The sequence below is a fragment of the Bos grunniens genome, chromosome 2, assembly GCF_055505025.1.
Source record: "Bos grunniens cultivar Pamir isolate PY7600 chromosome 2, Bosgru_T2T1.0, whole genome shotgun sequence".
In the NCBI taxonomy this organism is placed as follows: domain Eukaryota; kingdom Metazoa; phylum Chordata; class Mammalia; order Artiodactyla; family Bovidae; genus Bos; species Bos grunniens.
The window spans coordinates 71442914-71461416 of NC_141166.1; the positions used below are offsets into that span (position 1 = coordinate 71442914).

Genomic DNA, 18503 nt, shown 5'->3' on the forward strand with positions numbered 1-18503 from the left:
CACTAATGTTCTTCTTCTGGTCCAAGATCATTTGTTGTGTTTAGGTATCATGTCTCCTGGGTTTTCTTTAATCTGTGACTATCCCACTGTCATTTTTTGTCTTTCATAACTTTAATATTTTTGGAGAATACTGTCTGCTTTTTTTTGTAGAATGTCCTTCAATTTATTTTTCTGGTATTTCTTTATGGTTAAATGAATATTGTGCGTTTTTGGCAAGAATACCATGGGAGTGATACTGTGTCCTGACAAATCCATCATATCAAGAAGGCTCATGATATTTATTTGTTCTATTACTAATGACATTAATTTTAAAGTGATGTCTGTCAGATTGCTCCAGTGTAGCTCCTAGTTTTTCCGTTTGTAAGTGATAAGCATCTTGTTAGAGATATGGAGACTATACATATATCCTGCCCATCATGCTTGCAGCCACTAATTTTGTTATTCTCTTCTGATTCTTACCTGAAACAATTACTACTATGGTAAACATTTAGTTTTTGATCCATTGTTTAGATTTAACAGAAGAATCCAGTTTCCTTGGTTTCCTTCTGTATACTTTCTTTAGATATTTAAAGTCCATTGAATAGAATAATGCTTTCTAAGCTATTCCTGGATAGTGCCCAGGGAGCTGTGTCTCTTGAACTGTCTTAGCTTCTTCTCACCTAGAGCAGCTCTGTATGTTTAAAACAATATATGTGTTTTGTGTGTGAGATTTTGTTGACAGGCTATCCTTTAATAGCAATAATAAATAAATGAAATGTTGAACTTTTGGATAATTGATTTAAAGTATTGAATGTGGTCACTTGGCAAATAGCACCTTATTATAGCTGTTTTTAAAGGCTTACTTAAATGTTTTTGAGAGTGAGTTAATATATTAAAGAGAATCAATATTCATTACGCAGGAAGGAACTGCTAGTGCTACATTATGTTAGGTATTTTAGAACATGAAAAAGTATAAATTATGTGTTTGCAGTTGTCAAGAAGTTTTTTCTTTTAATCAATATATATGATTGACAAAATGAAACTCCTAGAGAATAAAATCATACTAGATTCAACTGTAGTAAGTATTAAATTGTCTAAAATAGAAGACAAGTAGGATGGAAGTTTAGTGGAGTAGAAAGAGGATGCTTGGTGACAGTGTGGGACTTTAAAACAGTCTTGAAAATGGTGGTAGAATGTGTATTAAAATGATACATGGCGGGGGGGGGGGGGGGGCGGAACAATATAAATAGCCTAGAGTGGGAAGAAAACATTGTTAAGTTGGCTATGTCAGGTCTCAAAATTGTTTATGTACGGGAAGATAGGAAGTATGCACTTCAAAATTAAATACCAAAGTGTTGGTATTATAACATGTATAACTGATTGGTTAAATCATCAAGGTGAATGATTTTGTATTTGTTGGTTTACACTTTAAAGTCCTTCCTATATTCCTGGAGGACATGGAAAAGGTGGGTTATACTTTATCTTTTCATATTTGAATAGTACTCATTTCTTGAAATAGGACCTGACTGTGTCAGATTTTAATTAAGTATGTGTTGAATGAGTTCGTGAACAAATACTTTATTATATTGACTTTTACAGGTTCCATTTGGTCTCTTGTTGGAGCCATGCTCTATGCTGTTTATATTGTTATGATTAAGAGAAAAGTAGACAGAGAAGATAAGTTGGATATTCCAATGTTCTTTGGTAAGAATATGTTTAACTTGTTGAGACTATGTACTCTGAATGATTAACTTAGGGTTTTGTTTTTGTTTTTTGGAGGGAGTAGGAAAGGTTCCCTTCCCACTCCCCCATGTAATTCTTTAAAATCATTAGACTTTAAAGATTATGAAGTCCACTCTCAGTGTTTTTCTCTTATCTTGTTCTGCATAATTGTGGACCTGGAGGAAATGTTCACTCTCTCAATGTGAGGTAAAAGAAATTCTAACATACCTTTTTCAAATTAATATCTTTAACCTGGAAATCAGATATTTTCCTCATTGATATCACTGGTTATGCTGTTATAAGCATGTGAGGGTTTACCTGTTGTATTATACATTTTGCCATTTTTGAATTGTTAGAAGCATAGAAATGGGGAAACTGCCCCAAAATGATGTCTAATACTATTTCTGTCTATGAGCTAATTTTTACTAAAAATTGTAGGTCATTTGCACTGTAAGACTCAGACTCTTTTATGACATAGATTTTTTAAATTACCCAATTACAGTTTCAGGCATCAATTCTTAATTTTGGTAAATGCCTAATATAATTTATAAATTCTTATTTGCCTGAAATGAGCTCAGTAAAGAAGTCTGATATCTAGGATTACAAAAGAAGAGTACATTGACATGATATGTTCCAAACGATATCTGAATATCAATAGATAATGGAGCCTAGGGATGAGAATTCAAAGTACAGCTTATAGGAAACTAGGAGACCTGAACTCTAGCTGTTGTAACTTCTTTTATCTCATAGTCATCTGAAAATGAGATTAGACTAGGTTAGTAGCTGATTTATTAAGGATCCTGGGAAGATTGGAAGGAAGTGGAGTTGAATGTGTGAGTTTGGTTCCCAGACTGCTCTGCTGCTTCTACTGAAGCAATTCTGCTTTGTTGTTTTTTTAGCATTATAAATTAATTTGTAGAAATGATTTTTCTACTAAAAGTAGTTTGAATATCTGCACCTAATGATTAACAAAAATAAAATCTTTGAAAACCCACCAGACTGGGTGATCACTCAAGTTGCTTTCAAGTAGAGAATTCCTAAGTATACCTTAAATATGAAGATAATTTTAATGACGTCTTATTTTGAAGTCATAGCAAAGTCCATCTGGAATGGATTGAAATGTTAATATTTTGCAGTTTTTTTTTTTTTTTTTTTTCTAAGATTGGCAGCTTTGAAGAAAAATTGCTTCTTTACTCTTACTGGAGAGTATGTGTAGACATATGCCACGATATGTAAAGCAATATGAATTTGACCTGGGCTTTAGAATAGACAGAATTAGAGAAGAAGTAGTTAGAATTGAGATGTGGAAAGTTCTTTGGGCATCACGGTGTGAGCAGAGCATAGCAGGAAACAGTGAGTAGATCCAGTGTGCTGGAGCATTCAGTTGAGGAAAGAGGAGAAGCATATGAGGTGTATGAGAATCTGCAGAACCAGTGAAGTGATTTGAACCTTTCATCTCTAGATCCAAAGGTTGTCACTTCATGTGGAATTTCACAGGCTTCAAGTTCAGGGAACAAAAAGAGATCTGCTTCCTGATAATGTCAAAGTGAAAGTGAAAGTGAAGTCACTCAGTCGTGTCTGACTCTTAGTGACCCCATGGACTGTAGCCTACAAGGCTCCTCCATCCATGGGATTCTCCAGGCAAGAATATTGGAGTGGGTTGCCATTTCCTTCTCTAGGGGATCTTCCCAACCCAGGGATCAAACTCTGGTCTCCCGCATTGCAGGCAGATGCTTTACCCCAAAGTTTGGTGTTTTAAGTACAATGATTTTTTAATGTTATACAAGCCTTTTGTGTGTGTTGTTTGTTTTTATTTTTATCACTAGGTATCTTAAGTTGGTTTTCCTAGAAGCAGAATATGAGACAGTAATTTGGTGTGCGAGATTCATGGAAGGGGTGCTCTGCAGGAAAGACTGACAAGCGAGTGAGATAAGCAGAATAGAGAAGGGGCAAGAACCATGTGATCTCTGGTGCAGCTGAGGCTTGGCCAGCTTGTTATAGGTCCCTGGGCAGGGAGCATAGGGAGAGCAGAGGCAGTCCTCAGAATTGTCCTAGCCTAGAGCTATTAGGATTTGGCTGCAGAGGGTGTGGAGTGGGGAGAGGGTGGGATCTTTTTGGGAAAGACAGACTTGGTCACTCACTCTCCAAGACAGTTCTTCAGAGAAGGCAGGTACTGTAAGTCTTAGTGGCAGATAGAGAGTGGGCATTCCCTCCCTATTACAATTTAACTAGGCATCCTAAATACAAGTTTATTATTTAGCAGCAAATATAAAATATATATCTACTGTAATTTTCTTTTAGGAAAGCTCTATAATTACCTTTGGATCTCACAGTGAAATTGTGATGTTAAACTGTATGCTAAGTCACTTTAGTCATGTCCGACTCTGTGTGACCCCATAGACGGTAGCCCACCAGGCTCCCCCGTCCCTGGGATTCTCCAGGCAAGAACACTGGAGTGGGTTGCCATTTCTTTCTCCAGTTAAACTGTATAGAAAGTCCAATAAAAACTACTATAAAATTATAACATTTGTGTCTTTACATTTTCATGTGTGTAGTCATATATAAGCTCACATTTCTATATTTAAAATAACATCTAGCATTTGTTAACTGTTTATTCATGCCATGTACTGTGTTGTATTTTTTTCTAATCTTCCTAGTAACCTAATTAAATGTTATTTTATACTTACAGATTGGAAAACCGAGGTTTGCAAGAGGTTAGCGTGTTGCCTAAAGATTATAGTAGTAGTGAATGGTAGAGTGGGATTGGATCCCAGGGCAGTCAGACTGCACTTAACCACTAAATGTTATACCCATCCTTTACACATAGTCCATGTTTAGTTCATATTTACATAGCTATTTGTATATTTATGTAATCTCACAGGCTAGCTTATGAGCTCTAGGAAGGCAGGAAACAAGAATTTTATCTTTTTTTGGAACCTTCCTCCATTATCCCTAGCATAGCATGGGTGCTTTAAACATAAATACAGATTGAATCAGAGAGTAAACAGTGTATGTAGTTCATCGTAATAATTTGCGCTGAACACGTGCACACATAGATATGCACGAGTTATTCCTTTTACGTTCCAGGACACTGTATTATCATAATCTAATGTTGACAGCCAATCTTTTTGAATCATTGTAAATGTTTTTTCTTCAGTAGTTGCTCTATGCAGTAGGGATAGTTGAACCTTGAAGACTCTGTGATCCCCAGTCGCTTGATAAAGTTTTTGCTTGTGTTCATCTCTCCATAGGACTTACTTAAAAACAAAAGTAACATAACTTTCAGTTAAGGAAACCTAATAAAGCTCATTATAGGAAACCTAATGTTTTCTGATTGTAGAGTTGCAATTTTGAAAGATTGAAATAAATCACAGTTACTAACTTTTTGTCTCTTTTATACGTGTTTAGGTTTTGTAGGTCTCTTTAATCTGCTGCTCTTATGGCCAGGTTTCTTTTTACTTCATTATACTGGATTTGAGGACTTTGAGTTCCCCAATAAAGTAGTGTTAATGTGCATTGTCATTAATGGCCTTATTGGAACAGTGCTCTCAGAGTTCCTGTGGTTGTGGTATGTACTGTTTATTACCCTGTGATTTATTAGTTATGAATTTATTGACTTTTGGCTAGTTTAAGCATTTCTGTATTTTCTGTCTTCTGATGGCCCTTCCTATGTACTTTCTCAGCTTATATACTTAAAACGTAATACAGTAACTCCATTAGAGCAGGAACTGTTTTAATTTTTTTAAATTTCTGTGTTCCCATTGCATAGACTAGTGGCTTGCATATAGAAGTTCATAAATCTTTGTTGAATGATTAGCTGAATATGAATGACCTATACTTATAGAACTGTTTTATAAAGTAGAGTGTTACGCAGATTAATGGTATCATTTTCTAATGGACACTCACACTTAGGAGATGTGTATCCCAGGTATGCATACGTGAGTTCTAAGTGAGAATCTGGGAACTTTGCTTATTCAGGAGTCTTTGAAATGTCTGTTTGATTGTTCAGATTTTTGTTTATTCTCAGGACTTTTCATATGAGTGAGGCAGATATATAAACCCTAATCTTTAGGGTTTGATTAATTTGAGGTTTTAACATACTTTGATGTAGTATCAACTATGTTGATATGTGGTAATAATCTTAAAATATTTTGAAGATAATATCTTATATAGTGTTTAAGAAAACCTTCAAATATAGAGTTTAACACTTAGTTCTATTCCCATCTAATAGAAACTTAGAAACACAAATTGTACTTAAGCTCCTGACTGAATTTTATTGCATACCATTTAAACTACTGATTAGTTTTCCCTTGCAAAAGACTGCAACAAAAATAGCCTTTTCCATGAAGTCTTGTTTAATATGCTACCTGCACTTGTCTCCCCTCTCCAATTAAGGAAGTATCTTTTTCCTTGATGTCCTCCACTCTCACTCCCTTTTATGTAGTACTTAAAGGTTTAGTTTATATTGTAGTAATTCATGTAGTTGGGTTTTCCTGGTAGCTCAGACAATAAAGAATCTGTCTGCAGTGCAGGAGACCCAAGTTCAATTCCAGGGTCAGGAAGATCCCCTGGAGAAGGGAGTGGTTACCCAGTCCAGTAGTCTTGCCTGGAGAATTCCAGAGACAAAGGAGCCTGGCAGGATACAGTCCGTGGGGTTGCCAAGACTGAGCATGAGGTCGTTAGACTGAGTAATACACACGCACACAATGTATGTAATTATCTTAAATTCCTTTGTTGATCTAGAACCCTTTGGTATCAAAATCTATTTCCTCATTTTGTACAAATTATTTTAGGTGCTTTTTTTTTTTTTTTAAACCAAAAGGACTTACCTTTTTTATGTATTAATATGTATCATATGTCTTGTTCTTTTATCCTGTCACTTCTTTTGTTATATCGTTTCTCCTGCCTCCTTCCACTCTTGGTTCTGAGCTGATGAAACTACTTACTGGTGATGTTTTGAGTGTTCTTGGTTGAACCATAGAGAATTGTTGATTTTCAGCCATTTTTGATGGCTGTTTGAGAGGGTTCAATGCAGTGAACCCTATGCTTTAAATGATTATTCACTCACTGTATTTTAATAGAAGTTTATATTCTGTACTATTCTAAGTTTAGTTTAAATTAGAAAATTTCAAAGCAAAGAGTTCTTACATATTTGAAAGAAATAATTTAAAAAATTTTGGATATTGGACTAGAGAAAGGTTTAGCATGGTTCGTATTACATTAAGACTTAGAGTAAACATGGACAGTGCCACTTTCAAATGTTAAAATACTCATTCCTTATTGAGAGTTTTATTTTTAATAAATATATAGGATAGAGTTTCATTATGCCAGCAGATTTTAATGTAGGCTTTGAGGATGAATAAATACAAGTTGTGACATATGTAAGCTCTCTAATGTGAGCATTCTAAGTTTGCACCCTTGGAAAATTTTACTCAAATAATAAAATAACATGTTTTGAAGTATTCTTTTTTATATTTAACTTTTTTAAAATTTAAAAAATGTACAAAATGGATTATAATGAAAAAATAATCTTTGTCTTCTACCCCAAATTTTCATTTCTTTTTCTCAAAGGCAACCACTGTTAATTTCTTAGCCTTCTACCATACAAAATTATCTGTACATACAGAAGTGTGTATCAATCTCTTGATCTCCCCCCTCCAATTTGTTTTATTTTTAACATGAAAACTATGGATATCATTCTTTACTTTTCTTTGTTCCCACAAATTGTTGTCATGTAAATCCTTACATATCAGCCACTAGATTCATTTTTTTAAAGCCTGTGTAGTATTCTAATCTGTTATGCTCCAATCTGTTATGTAACATAATGCATAGAACATAATGTGTTTTACCATTTCCTTCTTGAGAGATGTTTTTGCTTGTAGTCTCTTGCTTTGAAAGTAATATGTTATTAAGCATCCTTATATTTTTGCATATACACGTAATTATTCTATAGGATAAATACTGAAAAAAACTGAATCAAACACATGGACTTCTGATTCTGATAAAGAGTTACAAAATATCCTCCACAGAAGGAACACAGTTTATATTCCCAACTGTGTATTTGAATCTTTGTTGTTGAAAAAACTGAACACTCAAAGTCATATATTATGATCAAAGCTACCTGGGCTGGATTTTTCAGGACTTCAAAAAAGTTTTATTTTTCAGATATAGTTTTATACTCAAGCACTTAAGAATACTTTTAGTAACAATTCAATAGCAGTAAGTTAATCTGTAATGGAACAAATTTCATGTCCCTTAAATTCTAGGTGTTATTGTAACTCAAAACAACTATAAGAAGCATATCTATATGTTTTATATAATTTTATATCTTAAAAATAATTAAATCAGAAGTCATAATCTGCATGTATGATGATTTTTTTCTTTTAGGAAGGCAAGATTATGTTAACTATAAATAGACAACTAACTTTAGCATATATATAATCATGTACGGAGTAGCATACTAAAGATTTAAAAGTGCAGTTGTAAATTTTTTTGGAAATTAGAGATGTGTACTTGTCACTCATTGTTTATTTAAAAAAATTTTTCAAGTGCACCATTAGCTCCATATACTGTACTTCTAGTGTAGATGTGAGGTTATCCACCTAGTCCTCTGTCTCAGCATTTCCTGAAGTGTCCTGAATGGATAATAGATCAAATGAATTCAGCCATCAGCTAAATTGGGAAACCTGCTATAAGTCAAATGGGTTTTTTAATACTTCATCTCAGACTCAGTCTGATGTTACTTTGCATTATGAATTTCTAAGAACAAATGTATTTTAAAAACCCAGGATTTCCCTGGTGGTCCAACAGTTAAGAATCTACCTTCCAATGCAGGCAGTGCGTGTTTAGGATCCCTGGTCAGCAAACTAAGATCCCAAATGTTGTGGGGCAACTAACCCCACATGCCACATCTAAAGACCAGCCCACGTGCTGCAACGAAGAGCCTTCGAGCCACAAAGAAAGATCCCACATGCCACAACTAAGACCTGACACAACCAAATAAATAATTAAAAAAAAAAAACCTCAGGGAATTCCCTGGTGATACAGTGGCTAGAACTCAGTGCTTTCACTGCCAGTCCCAGGCCTTGCTTCTGGTTAGGGAACTAAGATGCTGTAAGTTGTGCGGCCAAAAAAGAAAAGACCAATAATAATTTTTTAAACCCAATATTTGATCCCCAAATACTCTTTTCACAGAGAAGCTTATGAATTGCAGGCTATCCCTTGAATTCTCTTTACCACATTGATAAGAACTAATTGTCCAGCCTCTGTTGAACACTTAAAGTGACATACTTTATCAAGAGTTCAGTTCAGTTGCTCAGTCGTGTCCGACTCTTTGCGACCCCATGAATCGCAGCATGCCAGGCCTCCCTGTCCATCACCAGCTCCCAGAGTTCACTCAAACTCACGTCCATCGAGTTGGTGATGCCATCCAGCCATCTCATCCTCTGTTGTCCCCTTCTCCTCCTGCTCCCAATCCCTCCCAGCATCGGAGTCTTTTCCAATGAGTCAACTTTTCGCATGAGGTGGCCAAAGTACTGGAGTTTCAGCTTTAGCGTCATTCCTTCCAAAGAAATCCCAGGGCTGATCTCCTTCAGAATGGACTGGTTGGATCTCCTTGCAGTCCAAGGGAATCTCAAGAGTCTTCTCCAACACCACAGTTCAAAAGCATCAATTCTTCAGCGCTCAGCTTTCTTCACAGTCCAACTAACTCTCATCCATACATGACCACAGAAAAAACCATAGCCTTGACTAGACAGACCTTTGTTGCCAAAGTAATGTCTCTGCTTTTGAATATGCTATCTAAGTTGGTCATAACTTTCCTTCCAAGGAGTTAGCGTCTTTTAATTTCATGGCTGCAGTCACCATCTGCAGTGATTTTGGAGCCCCCAAAAATAAAGTCTGACGCTGTTTCCACTGTTTCCCCATCTATTTCCCATGAAGTGATGGAACCAGATGCCATGATCTTGATTTTCTGAATGTTGAGCTTTAAGCCCACCTTTTCACTCTCCTCTTTCACTTTCATCAAGAGACTTTTTAGTTCCTCTTCACTTTCTGCCATAAGGGTAGTGTCATCTGCATATCTGAGGTTATTGATATTATCAAGAGTTAGCCTCTTTTATTTCAGGACAATATTGTTAACCCTAACAGCTAGAATTTACTTACCTATAATTTCCATAGTTCTATAGTCCTAACTGTATATATATTACAGCTTTATAATTAATTTTTATACACTCAATATCTATTCAATACAATGCTTTTCTTCATTTTTTTCATTCAGTTATATAAAATTATATGCAGTTGGTATGTCGGAATTTGATACTAACATTGATAATTCAATGTGAAAATAAAATGAAGAGCTTATATTTTGGTTACATCAATTACTAGAAAAATGAAAAACAGCAAGGAAAGATCCTTTAAAAATACTCATTTTTTTTTTTTCTGATACTAAGCCAAACCAAAAGAGCAACAAACATCTAAAGAGTACTTAATTTTTAATGAGGGCAAGATATTTTTGCTTTAATGACAGACTCACCTGTTGGTTATCACTTTCTTACTGTTATAAGTTATTGTCCTGAACTTTTATTATAGCTGTTTCCTTTGTTATCTAAGTGTCATTATCACAAAACTAAGAATTCTTCTGACAGTTTTATAAAAAGTGTTAACAAAATATAAGTTACACATCCAAAGTTGAATATCATCTGTAAGCAGATTTAGAAAATAATATAAAATCTTTTGAAATTTGTATATTTATATATTGGATTTTTAATATTTAAAGATGAATTTTGAGAATTATCTTAGTAACTGTATTTTTTATTATGTTAATCCGTCGTAAGCTTTTATCCTGATCTCTCTTGCCTATATGGTAGGATAATTTTTATTTTTTAAGATTTTTGGATGTGAACCATTTTTAAAATCTTTATTGAATTTGTTACAATATTGCTTCTGTTTTATGCTTTGGATTTTTGTACACAAGGCATGTGGGATTTTAGCTCCCCAACCAGAAATCAAACCTGCACCGCTTGCATTGGAAAGTGAGGTCTTAACCAGTGGACCATCAGGGAAGTCCCCCCCACGAGGATAGATAATTTGGGGTCATTGTTTTTTGTTGGTTCTTTTGTTGTTTCAGTATGGCAATGTATATTTTCTTTCTTTGCTTTTTTTTTAGGGGCTGCTTTCTTACCTCATCATTGATAGGCACACTTGCACTAAGCCTTACAATACCTCTATCCATAATAGCTGACATGTGTATGCAAAAGGTAAGGCAAACTATTTACTATATATTTTAAGTATATTATTAAATCAGAGCTAATAATGAAAGTTAAGGGACTGTGACTAAATTATAAAGATGACCATGAATAATACTTGGTGCCTTCTCTTCCAAGCTGTTTTACTACATAGAGATATAAAAAGTACCAAAGAAATGGTCATCTTTGTAATTTAGTCACATTTAGTTTTTTATTTAAAAAACAATTCTTTGTTATTTAATTTTGTTTTCTGATTCAGTATATTATTTATTTACTGTGGTTGAGAATGGAAATCTCTGTAATTGAGAATTAATTATGCTTCATATACCATGATTTTCAAAGAATGTGAATATTATTAAATATATATAACACTAAAATCATACATCATATAATATCCAGGCCTTTCTACATCTTCAGGTCATAATCTTGAATATCAACCAAAATTAGTGAAACTAGGGAAATGATGCTTATCAGACAGACGATTTTGGTAGCTGCTGTGTAAATGAACTTTACCATACTGATATTTTGAAAAATCAGCTTTTTTGCAGATTTGAAAAATAAAAATTGAAGTTTAATTTTATTTTTGGATTTTTAAGAAGACCTGTAATAGCAAATTTAATTTTAGTAAATGATACTGTAATTTGTTCAAATATTTTAAGATGGAGGCAAAACAGAAGGGAAAATATATGTATATATAATTGATTAGAAAAACACACCGACAGTCACTTCTTGATTGCACATCAGGCATTTAGTTAAATGAGTAGGCTGCGCCTTTGGTGGGAATTAAGGGCAGAAGAAACATTCTGGAAAAAGTAGCAGGGTGTGTCCCAGAACTGCAATAGAAACATAGTGGGAGTAACTTACTTTCTTAGGTTTTTTTTTATTCTAATAGTCAAAGGTATTTATAGATATCAATAGTTTCTGAAAAATTTTGCATTCATTAACTTTATTTACTGTGCTTAAGATACATTTTGTTTTGTTTTGTTTTTAACTTATTGCTATTTGATATAATAGGAAGCATCCCTGATTGCATTCAGACTTATATTCAGATATATTCAGAAATTAGACTTTTTTTGTTTAGTTGGGCAGTTTTCATTGTTAATAAATGTCTTCATTTAAAAAAAAAAAAATTTGTCCTCATAGCTTGCTGGAATTCAAATTAGAAGTTTTTTATTATTTGGCAACATAAAAATAACTGCATTGTTAAAAGTGAACTTTGCCTGTAAAAGTCATCTAGAGTTTCACCTACCTTTATGAAGTTTGGTTTTTTCAGTAGGATTTTTTTAGTTGAATAGTCATGGTATCATTCTGTCAACTATATTTGCGTTTTTAGCTCTAATTAGTCATAAGTTTTTTTATGCTGTATTTTTTCTGTTCTTGGGTCATTTAAATTCATCATGTTTTTTCTAGATGATTAAATATCCTGCAAATATTCCAAGAATATGCTACACCAATAGTTTGATAACCATGTGAAGACTTTTTAGTACTGCCTGCTAGGTGTTAGGCTGACTCAGCCTGTGTATATGTACCATATGAGAAGAATGTGCATGCTGAAATTTATTAGTGGTTTTCCTTGTGTTATGCATTATGAGTCCTTCATAAATAAATAATTATTTTCACAAATACTTTACTCTGACTAAAGCTAATATGAAATGGAATAGTATATGTTTCCCACAAGAGGGAGTCTTGCCTTTGTTTCTAAACCTCATTTCTTTAATACTTAGAAAGGGTAAGCAGTTTTTCTTCCCTATTTTAAAGATAGGAGTTACTGTTTTCATCATTATTTTGAAAGCAAACTACCAGTGTGTTGCAGCTGAGTCTCAATAATTAATCAGTGTAGGCTTTTTTGGTAATTGTTTTTGATCCTAAGTTGAATCTAGGTGGTAAAGGAAATAATTTTTTTTTTTTTTGGTAACTTTATGGGATCTCATTATTTTTAATTTTCTTGATGATCCAGGTAAAATGATGGTTTGAAGGGTCAGGATTAGCAATCTGAGAGCTCCTCACCACTGAGGCTTTGCCTGTCTCCTTTGGCTCACATTTCCTAGTAAAAGTATTTCTCTTTGTAGTCTTTACTTAGTTGTGATTTCCTTTGGAATCTTTTTCTTTTTAAGCTGTATTTCATCAGTAAATTGTTTGCCAAAGTTTCACTTAAGAGTTTCATCTGTTTTCAGTACTGTCATAAGAAAAGACCCATAACATAACACAATATCACAGCTATAGCATAACTTAGTTTTTTATAAATGGGAATTTAAAAAAAAATGACTTCAGAAACTAGAGGAGAAGAATCAACTTGAGAATAGTCAGTAATCAGTAAAGAACAAATGGGCAGTGTGATATGTAAGACAGATGCTTAAAAATTCATAATTCTATTTCTGATGTACTCTGCCTAATAACTGAAAAGCATGGTTTCCTGCCTTTCCTTTAGGATATTTTCTAAGTAAGAAGTTATTTTTTTGGTAATTGAAGCAAGTGATTAGTATAAGTAAATCCTTATATTTAATAATAACATTCTTAATATATTGTCAGTGCTTAGTATTATTTTCTTGGTGTTTTAATTTATTTGTCCACGTTATCACAAATGTAAAAGTTGTGTTTAAGGGAAAATTGTCTTAATGATAATTGTGGGGTTTTTTTTTCTTTTTTCCTATCTCTTATTTTTAGGTGCAGTTTTCTTGGTTATTTTTTGCAGGCGCTATCCCTGTATTTTTTTCATTTTTTATTGCAACTCTCCTGTGCCATTACAATAATTGGGATCCTGTGATGGTGGGAATCAGAAGAATTTTTGCCTTTATATGCAGAAAACATCGAATTCAGAAGTAGGTTAAATTCCAATATAAATTTTTCAAACGTTTGCCAAGTATGGGAATCATACCATGCTGACCTAGCTTTTAGAGATTCTATGAAGAATTTTTAAAAGATTATAATATTATATATACAATGCCAGATAAAAGAATCTGCTCAGATCTATGGGTGATAGGATAGTTTCTTCAAAACTGCTGTTTTTTAAAAAATGTTTTAATTCACAGGTGAAATCAAAGTGCTTACAGTTTTGCTGTAACAAATTTAAGTGTAGAAAAAATTTATTGATGTGAACAAAATTCATAATAAAATATGGTAAGGTAACATTGCCTCATTTTCTTTTTCATTTTTTTTTTTAAGAGAGAAAGCATTTTATATTCTCTAAAACATTACATTACAGAATGTAAAGAACTTCTTACATTCTGTAAAGAACTTGGGACAGTTTGTTGAGCAGTCTTGCTCTAGTCCTAGGTCTGACCTCAGGCATTAGCCAGTGGAATAGATCATTTGTAGAAGTTCCTTTCAGGTCTAAAGCTTTCCTAACTATTGTCTTTTTTTTAAGGGTTCCAGAAGACAGTGAACAGTGTGAGAGTCTCATTCCTATGCACGGTGTTTCTCAGGAGGATGGCGCTAGTTAGCTATATTCCAGGTTTGTATGTTAGTGGGCATTAGTATTGAATAAGGTTCTTATTCTTTTAAAATGTTTATTTATTTTTATTTTTGGCTGTGCTGGGTCTTCTTTGCTGCGCTGGCTCTTCTTTAGTTGTGAGTGGGGGCTACTTGGTTGCCATATGCAGGATTCTCATCACAGTGGCTTCTCTTGTTGCAGAACACAGGCTCTAGAGCACACAGCCTTCAGTAGTTGCAGCATCTGGGTTCCTTAGTTGCAGCACCTGAGCTCTAGAGCAGTCTCAATAGTTGTGGCCCACAGGCTTAGTTGCTCCACAGCACGTGGGATCTTCCCGGATCAGGAATCGAACTCGTGTCCCCTGCATTGACAGGCAGATTCTTTACCACTGAACCACTGGGGAAGCCCAGGTTCTTATTCTTGTATTGCTCAAATACAGAATCAATTTCCTATAATTAATTTTTTTGAGAGTTGATACAGCTTAGAGGCTGAGAAAATCCAACTCTAGAGTCAAACTGCCTGGGATCCAATTCCAGCTTCTGTGTGTACTAGCTGTGTGACGTTATGCAAGGTTCGTAACCTCATTGTGCCTGTTTTCTTCTCTGTGAAGTGGGGTTGCAGAAGAACCTCCCTCACAAAGTTGTTAGAAGTATTGAATACTTGGTAAGTTTAAAACACATGAAATATGGTACCTGACCCAAATAAGTGATTACCAAGTATATCCAGTCCTTTGTCTATGCATGTGTGTGTTTACCATAACTGGCATGATACATCCAACATATCCTGATTCTCTGACTATGCTTTTCTCTTAACAGTGTTTCAAGAACAGTTTTTTTTTTTTTTTTTAATTTTAAGAAATAGTATCTTTTATATTTCTTACATGACAGAAAGAGTTTTATTGTGTTTTGGCTGCTGTGTCTTCACTGCTATGTGTGGGCTTTCTCTAGTAGCCACAAGTGGGGGCTACTCTAGTTGTGATGTATGGGATTCTTGTTGTGGTGGCTTCTCTTGTTATGGAGCACAGAACTCTTAGGCCTACGGATTTAGTAGTTGTGACACATGGGCTTAGTTGTTCTATGGCATGTAGGATCTTCCAAGACCAGGGATCAAACCTGTGTCCCCTGCATTGACAGGCGGATTCCTAAGCACTGGACCACCAGGGAACCCCTGATTGGTCCCTTTTTCTTCTAGTTTTTACTCTTAGGATGGCTATGCATGCAATAGTGTGAAGAGTTAGAGTTCTATAAGACTTCTTGTTCAGTGCAGCTGTCTCCTGCCCTGCCTATATTGCTCTCACTTTTTTTCCCACCCTGAGGAGTCCCTTTAAACTCCTCATTGATTATTTCTGTATTTTCCTCTCCATCTAAGTACCATGCTTATGCTTCTATTTCTTGATTTTTCAGTTTCAGGCATCTTCAGTTGATTTTCCCACTATGGCAGTATAAGATAGGTTACTTTCAGCTTCCCCCTCCTCTGCTCCCACTCCACTTGCCTGCCTTCCAACCCTGTATCCTTCCTTCATCCTCATCATCCAGGATAGTTACCGTGTGGTTTGGATAGATATGTTATCAGTGTTTACCAAGTTATGACCATATAAATGTTATTTTTCCTGAACTATGTAGGATTGTGCCTGGCATTTAGAGAATTAACCTCAGATCTTCTCCTGGGATAGAGAAGAGGCACTTGACTAGCTGTGAAAAGTGAAGGGACGGCATCTGAGTATCTAATTGCCTTTTTCTATAAACTTTGTACCAATTTTAGTACGTTTTTAGTTGTACATTTTTTTAGTTTTTTAGTTGTACGTTTGTAGTCTACCTATTTTTAGTTGTTTCTTTTACCTCTCCCTACAGAGATACCTGGTTGTATTTCTTCATTGCTAACTAAGAATTAGCTGCTATATTCTTGTCTCTGTTCTTTGTCCATGTGGTTTAAACCTTAAAAAATCCCTTTATTGTCTTTCTCCTGAGGTTTTGGAGACAGTAGAACTAAATATGTATTTTGCCGTATTTAAATTTTTTTAAAATGCAAATAGTTATATAAAGCTTTTTTAGAACATACTTTATTTATTTATTTCACTATGTTGGGTCTTAGTTGCTACACATGGAATCTATCATCGAGGCATTTGTGCTTCTCTCTAGATACGGTGCCTGGGCTCTGGAGTGCACAGGCTCTCTAGTTGCAGGGCACAGGCTTAGTTGCCCCACAGCATGGGGGATCTTAGTTCCTTGACCAGGAGTTGAACCTGCATCCCCTGCATTGGAAGGTGGATTCTTAACCACTGAACCATCAGGGAAGTCCCTCTTTAAATCTTTTTAATGCTTTAATTTATGCATTTTCCCTCCCTGGTATGCTGTGCATCATTTTCATATTCACATTCATACCCACTCTCACCCAGAAATTTTTGGAAGTGAGAGTGGGATAAAAGGAAGATAGTGAAGACTAAAGAAGATAGACTATAATAGAGTAGAATAAGGTAGACTGGGTTAGGCAGGAGTCTTTATCTCCACAGGGATAATGATAGGATGTATTATGAATAAAACTGTTATTTTGTGATCTTAAAATAGCTTCAGATGTCAGTCAACACGTAGAACTCACTTACATCAGTTCTTAGTACTCACCTCAAGTTCTGGTATCCAGTTATTTAAGTATATAGACTGTTTGATATGTATTTCAATGTTAAGATAATTTGCTTTTTAAAATATAAATTAGAAAATTAAAAATGACAGTTGTAATCTAATGATGATTATGTGTTTGTTTTTATTTTTAGCTTGATGATGGAGTAGTATACAGCGAGGAGACAATCTCTGGCAAGTTTTTGTAGAAAAATGTTTCAGTGCCTAGTCTGAAAAATAACAGTTTCAGTTCTTTGGAACTCTAAAACATATTTTCCTCATATCTTTTGTCTTCATTTTCATAATGAAGTACTTTGCTATGTAGCTGTGTACATACCACTACAGTTATAGGAAGTTTCGGTCTACAGTCCATCTAAAGGACCAACCTGCCTTATACATCTCAAGGAATTCAACTGATGAAATAATTTGAACTAATCAAAGAATAAAATTTTAATGTTCTGAAGACTTTATTTTCACTTATTATTTGTTAAATGCTGGACTATATTAGGAAAATGTTTTCAGAAATCATTTTAAGTACATAGATCAGTGTTTCTTACAGGTAAAATGCTAAAATAAGCTGCCTATAATAGGTACGAATTATATTTTTGAGTTTTGTAGAATATTACAAATTAACAAAACAAAAAGTGTTTAATTTATGCAACAAATATGTTCACACAAATTTGGTAGGACTTTAAAAAGAATCAATGTTTGACAGATCTGTTTCATTTACACTGCATATACTGTATTATCTTTCATAGCATTAGGTGCCTTGTACTTTAAATCTGTGACAAACCATGACGAATTTTTAAAGGGGAAGTATTACTGTAAAATGAAGAATTATGTATTTCTAAAGGCTGTAATGCTGTAAATTTAATTGATAAAGCTCTGCTTATTTAGAGTTTTGAAGAAATATCCTCTCTTCAATTGAACATTTTCATAATGGAATGATGTAAATTGAAGTGATAAAGTATTATTAAAATAAAATGTTTATATATATGTGTGTGTGTATTACAGATCTACCAATTGGTTTCTGATTTTTTCATATATAAATATGCAAAATTGTTCTAGAACTGGATGCCTCTTTTTAAAATAATTTTAGTTTTCCTAAATAAATTTTTATGATTAAAAACCAAAGAAGGGAGGCAAGAAGAAATTCTACTTTAAAAATTACAGTTGTACTTTTCCTCTACCAAGATTAAATTAAGTATAAAATACTCCTGATTTAACTCTTAGACTTACATCCTTATTGTGCAGCTGCTCCTGGACTTTACTCACTGTAGACCTCAGAGGATTAATGTATGTCCCAGAATCCATTCAGTCTTTTGATTAATCAGAATCCATTTCCTTCTCAAGTTTTGTGAGACTAGTTCATTTCTCTTTAGAATTTCTAAAGAATTGAATTATGATTCAGTTCAAAGAATTATGATTTTTAAGAATTCCCTTTGTAATGCTTAGCTTCAGTTTGTCTTATTCACAATCTTAAAATTGCTTTGGTGTTACTATAAGTCTAAAGTG

General features: G+C 34.1%; 1 protein-coding gene across 3 annotated transcripts in view; it reads left to right on the plus strand.

Annotated features, from left to right (window-relative positions):
- The window catches only part of SLC35F5 (solute carrier family 35 member F5), a 40211-nt gene extending 22227 nt beyond the window's left edge, over positions 1-17984 (plus strand). For all 3 annotated transcript variants that reach the window (XM_086350003.1, XM_086350020.1, XM_086350011.1), the window contains exons 11-16: positions 1579-1683; positions 5110-5269; positions 10868-10958; positions 13611-13765; positions 14311-14397; positions 17144-17984. In XM_086350003.1, the coding sequence (XP_086206129.1) occupies positions 1579-1683; positions 5110-5269; positions 10868-10958; positions 13611-13765; positions 14311-14386 (587 nt within the window). In that variant the 3' untranslated portion in view covers positions 14387-14397; positions 17144-17984. The remainder of the gene's footprint in view (positions 1-1578; positions 1684-5109; positions 5270-10867; positions 10959-13610; positions 13766-14310; positions 14398-17143) is intronic.
- Positions 17985-18503: the final 519 nt, after the last annotated feature.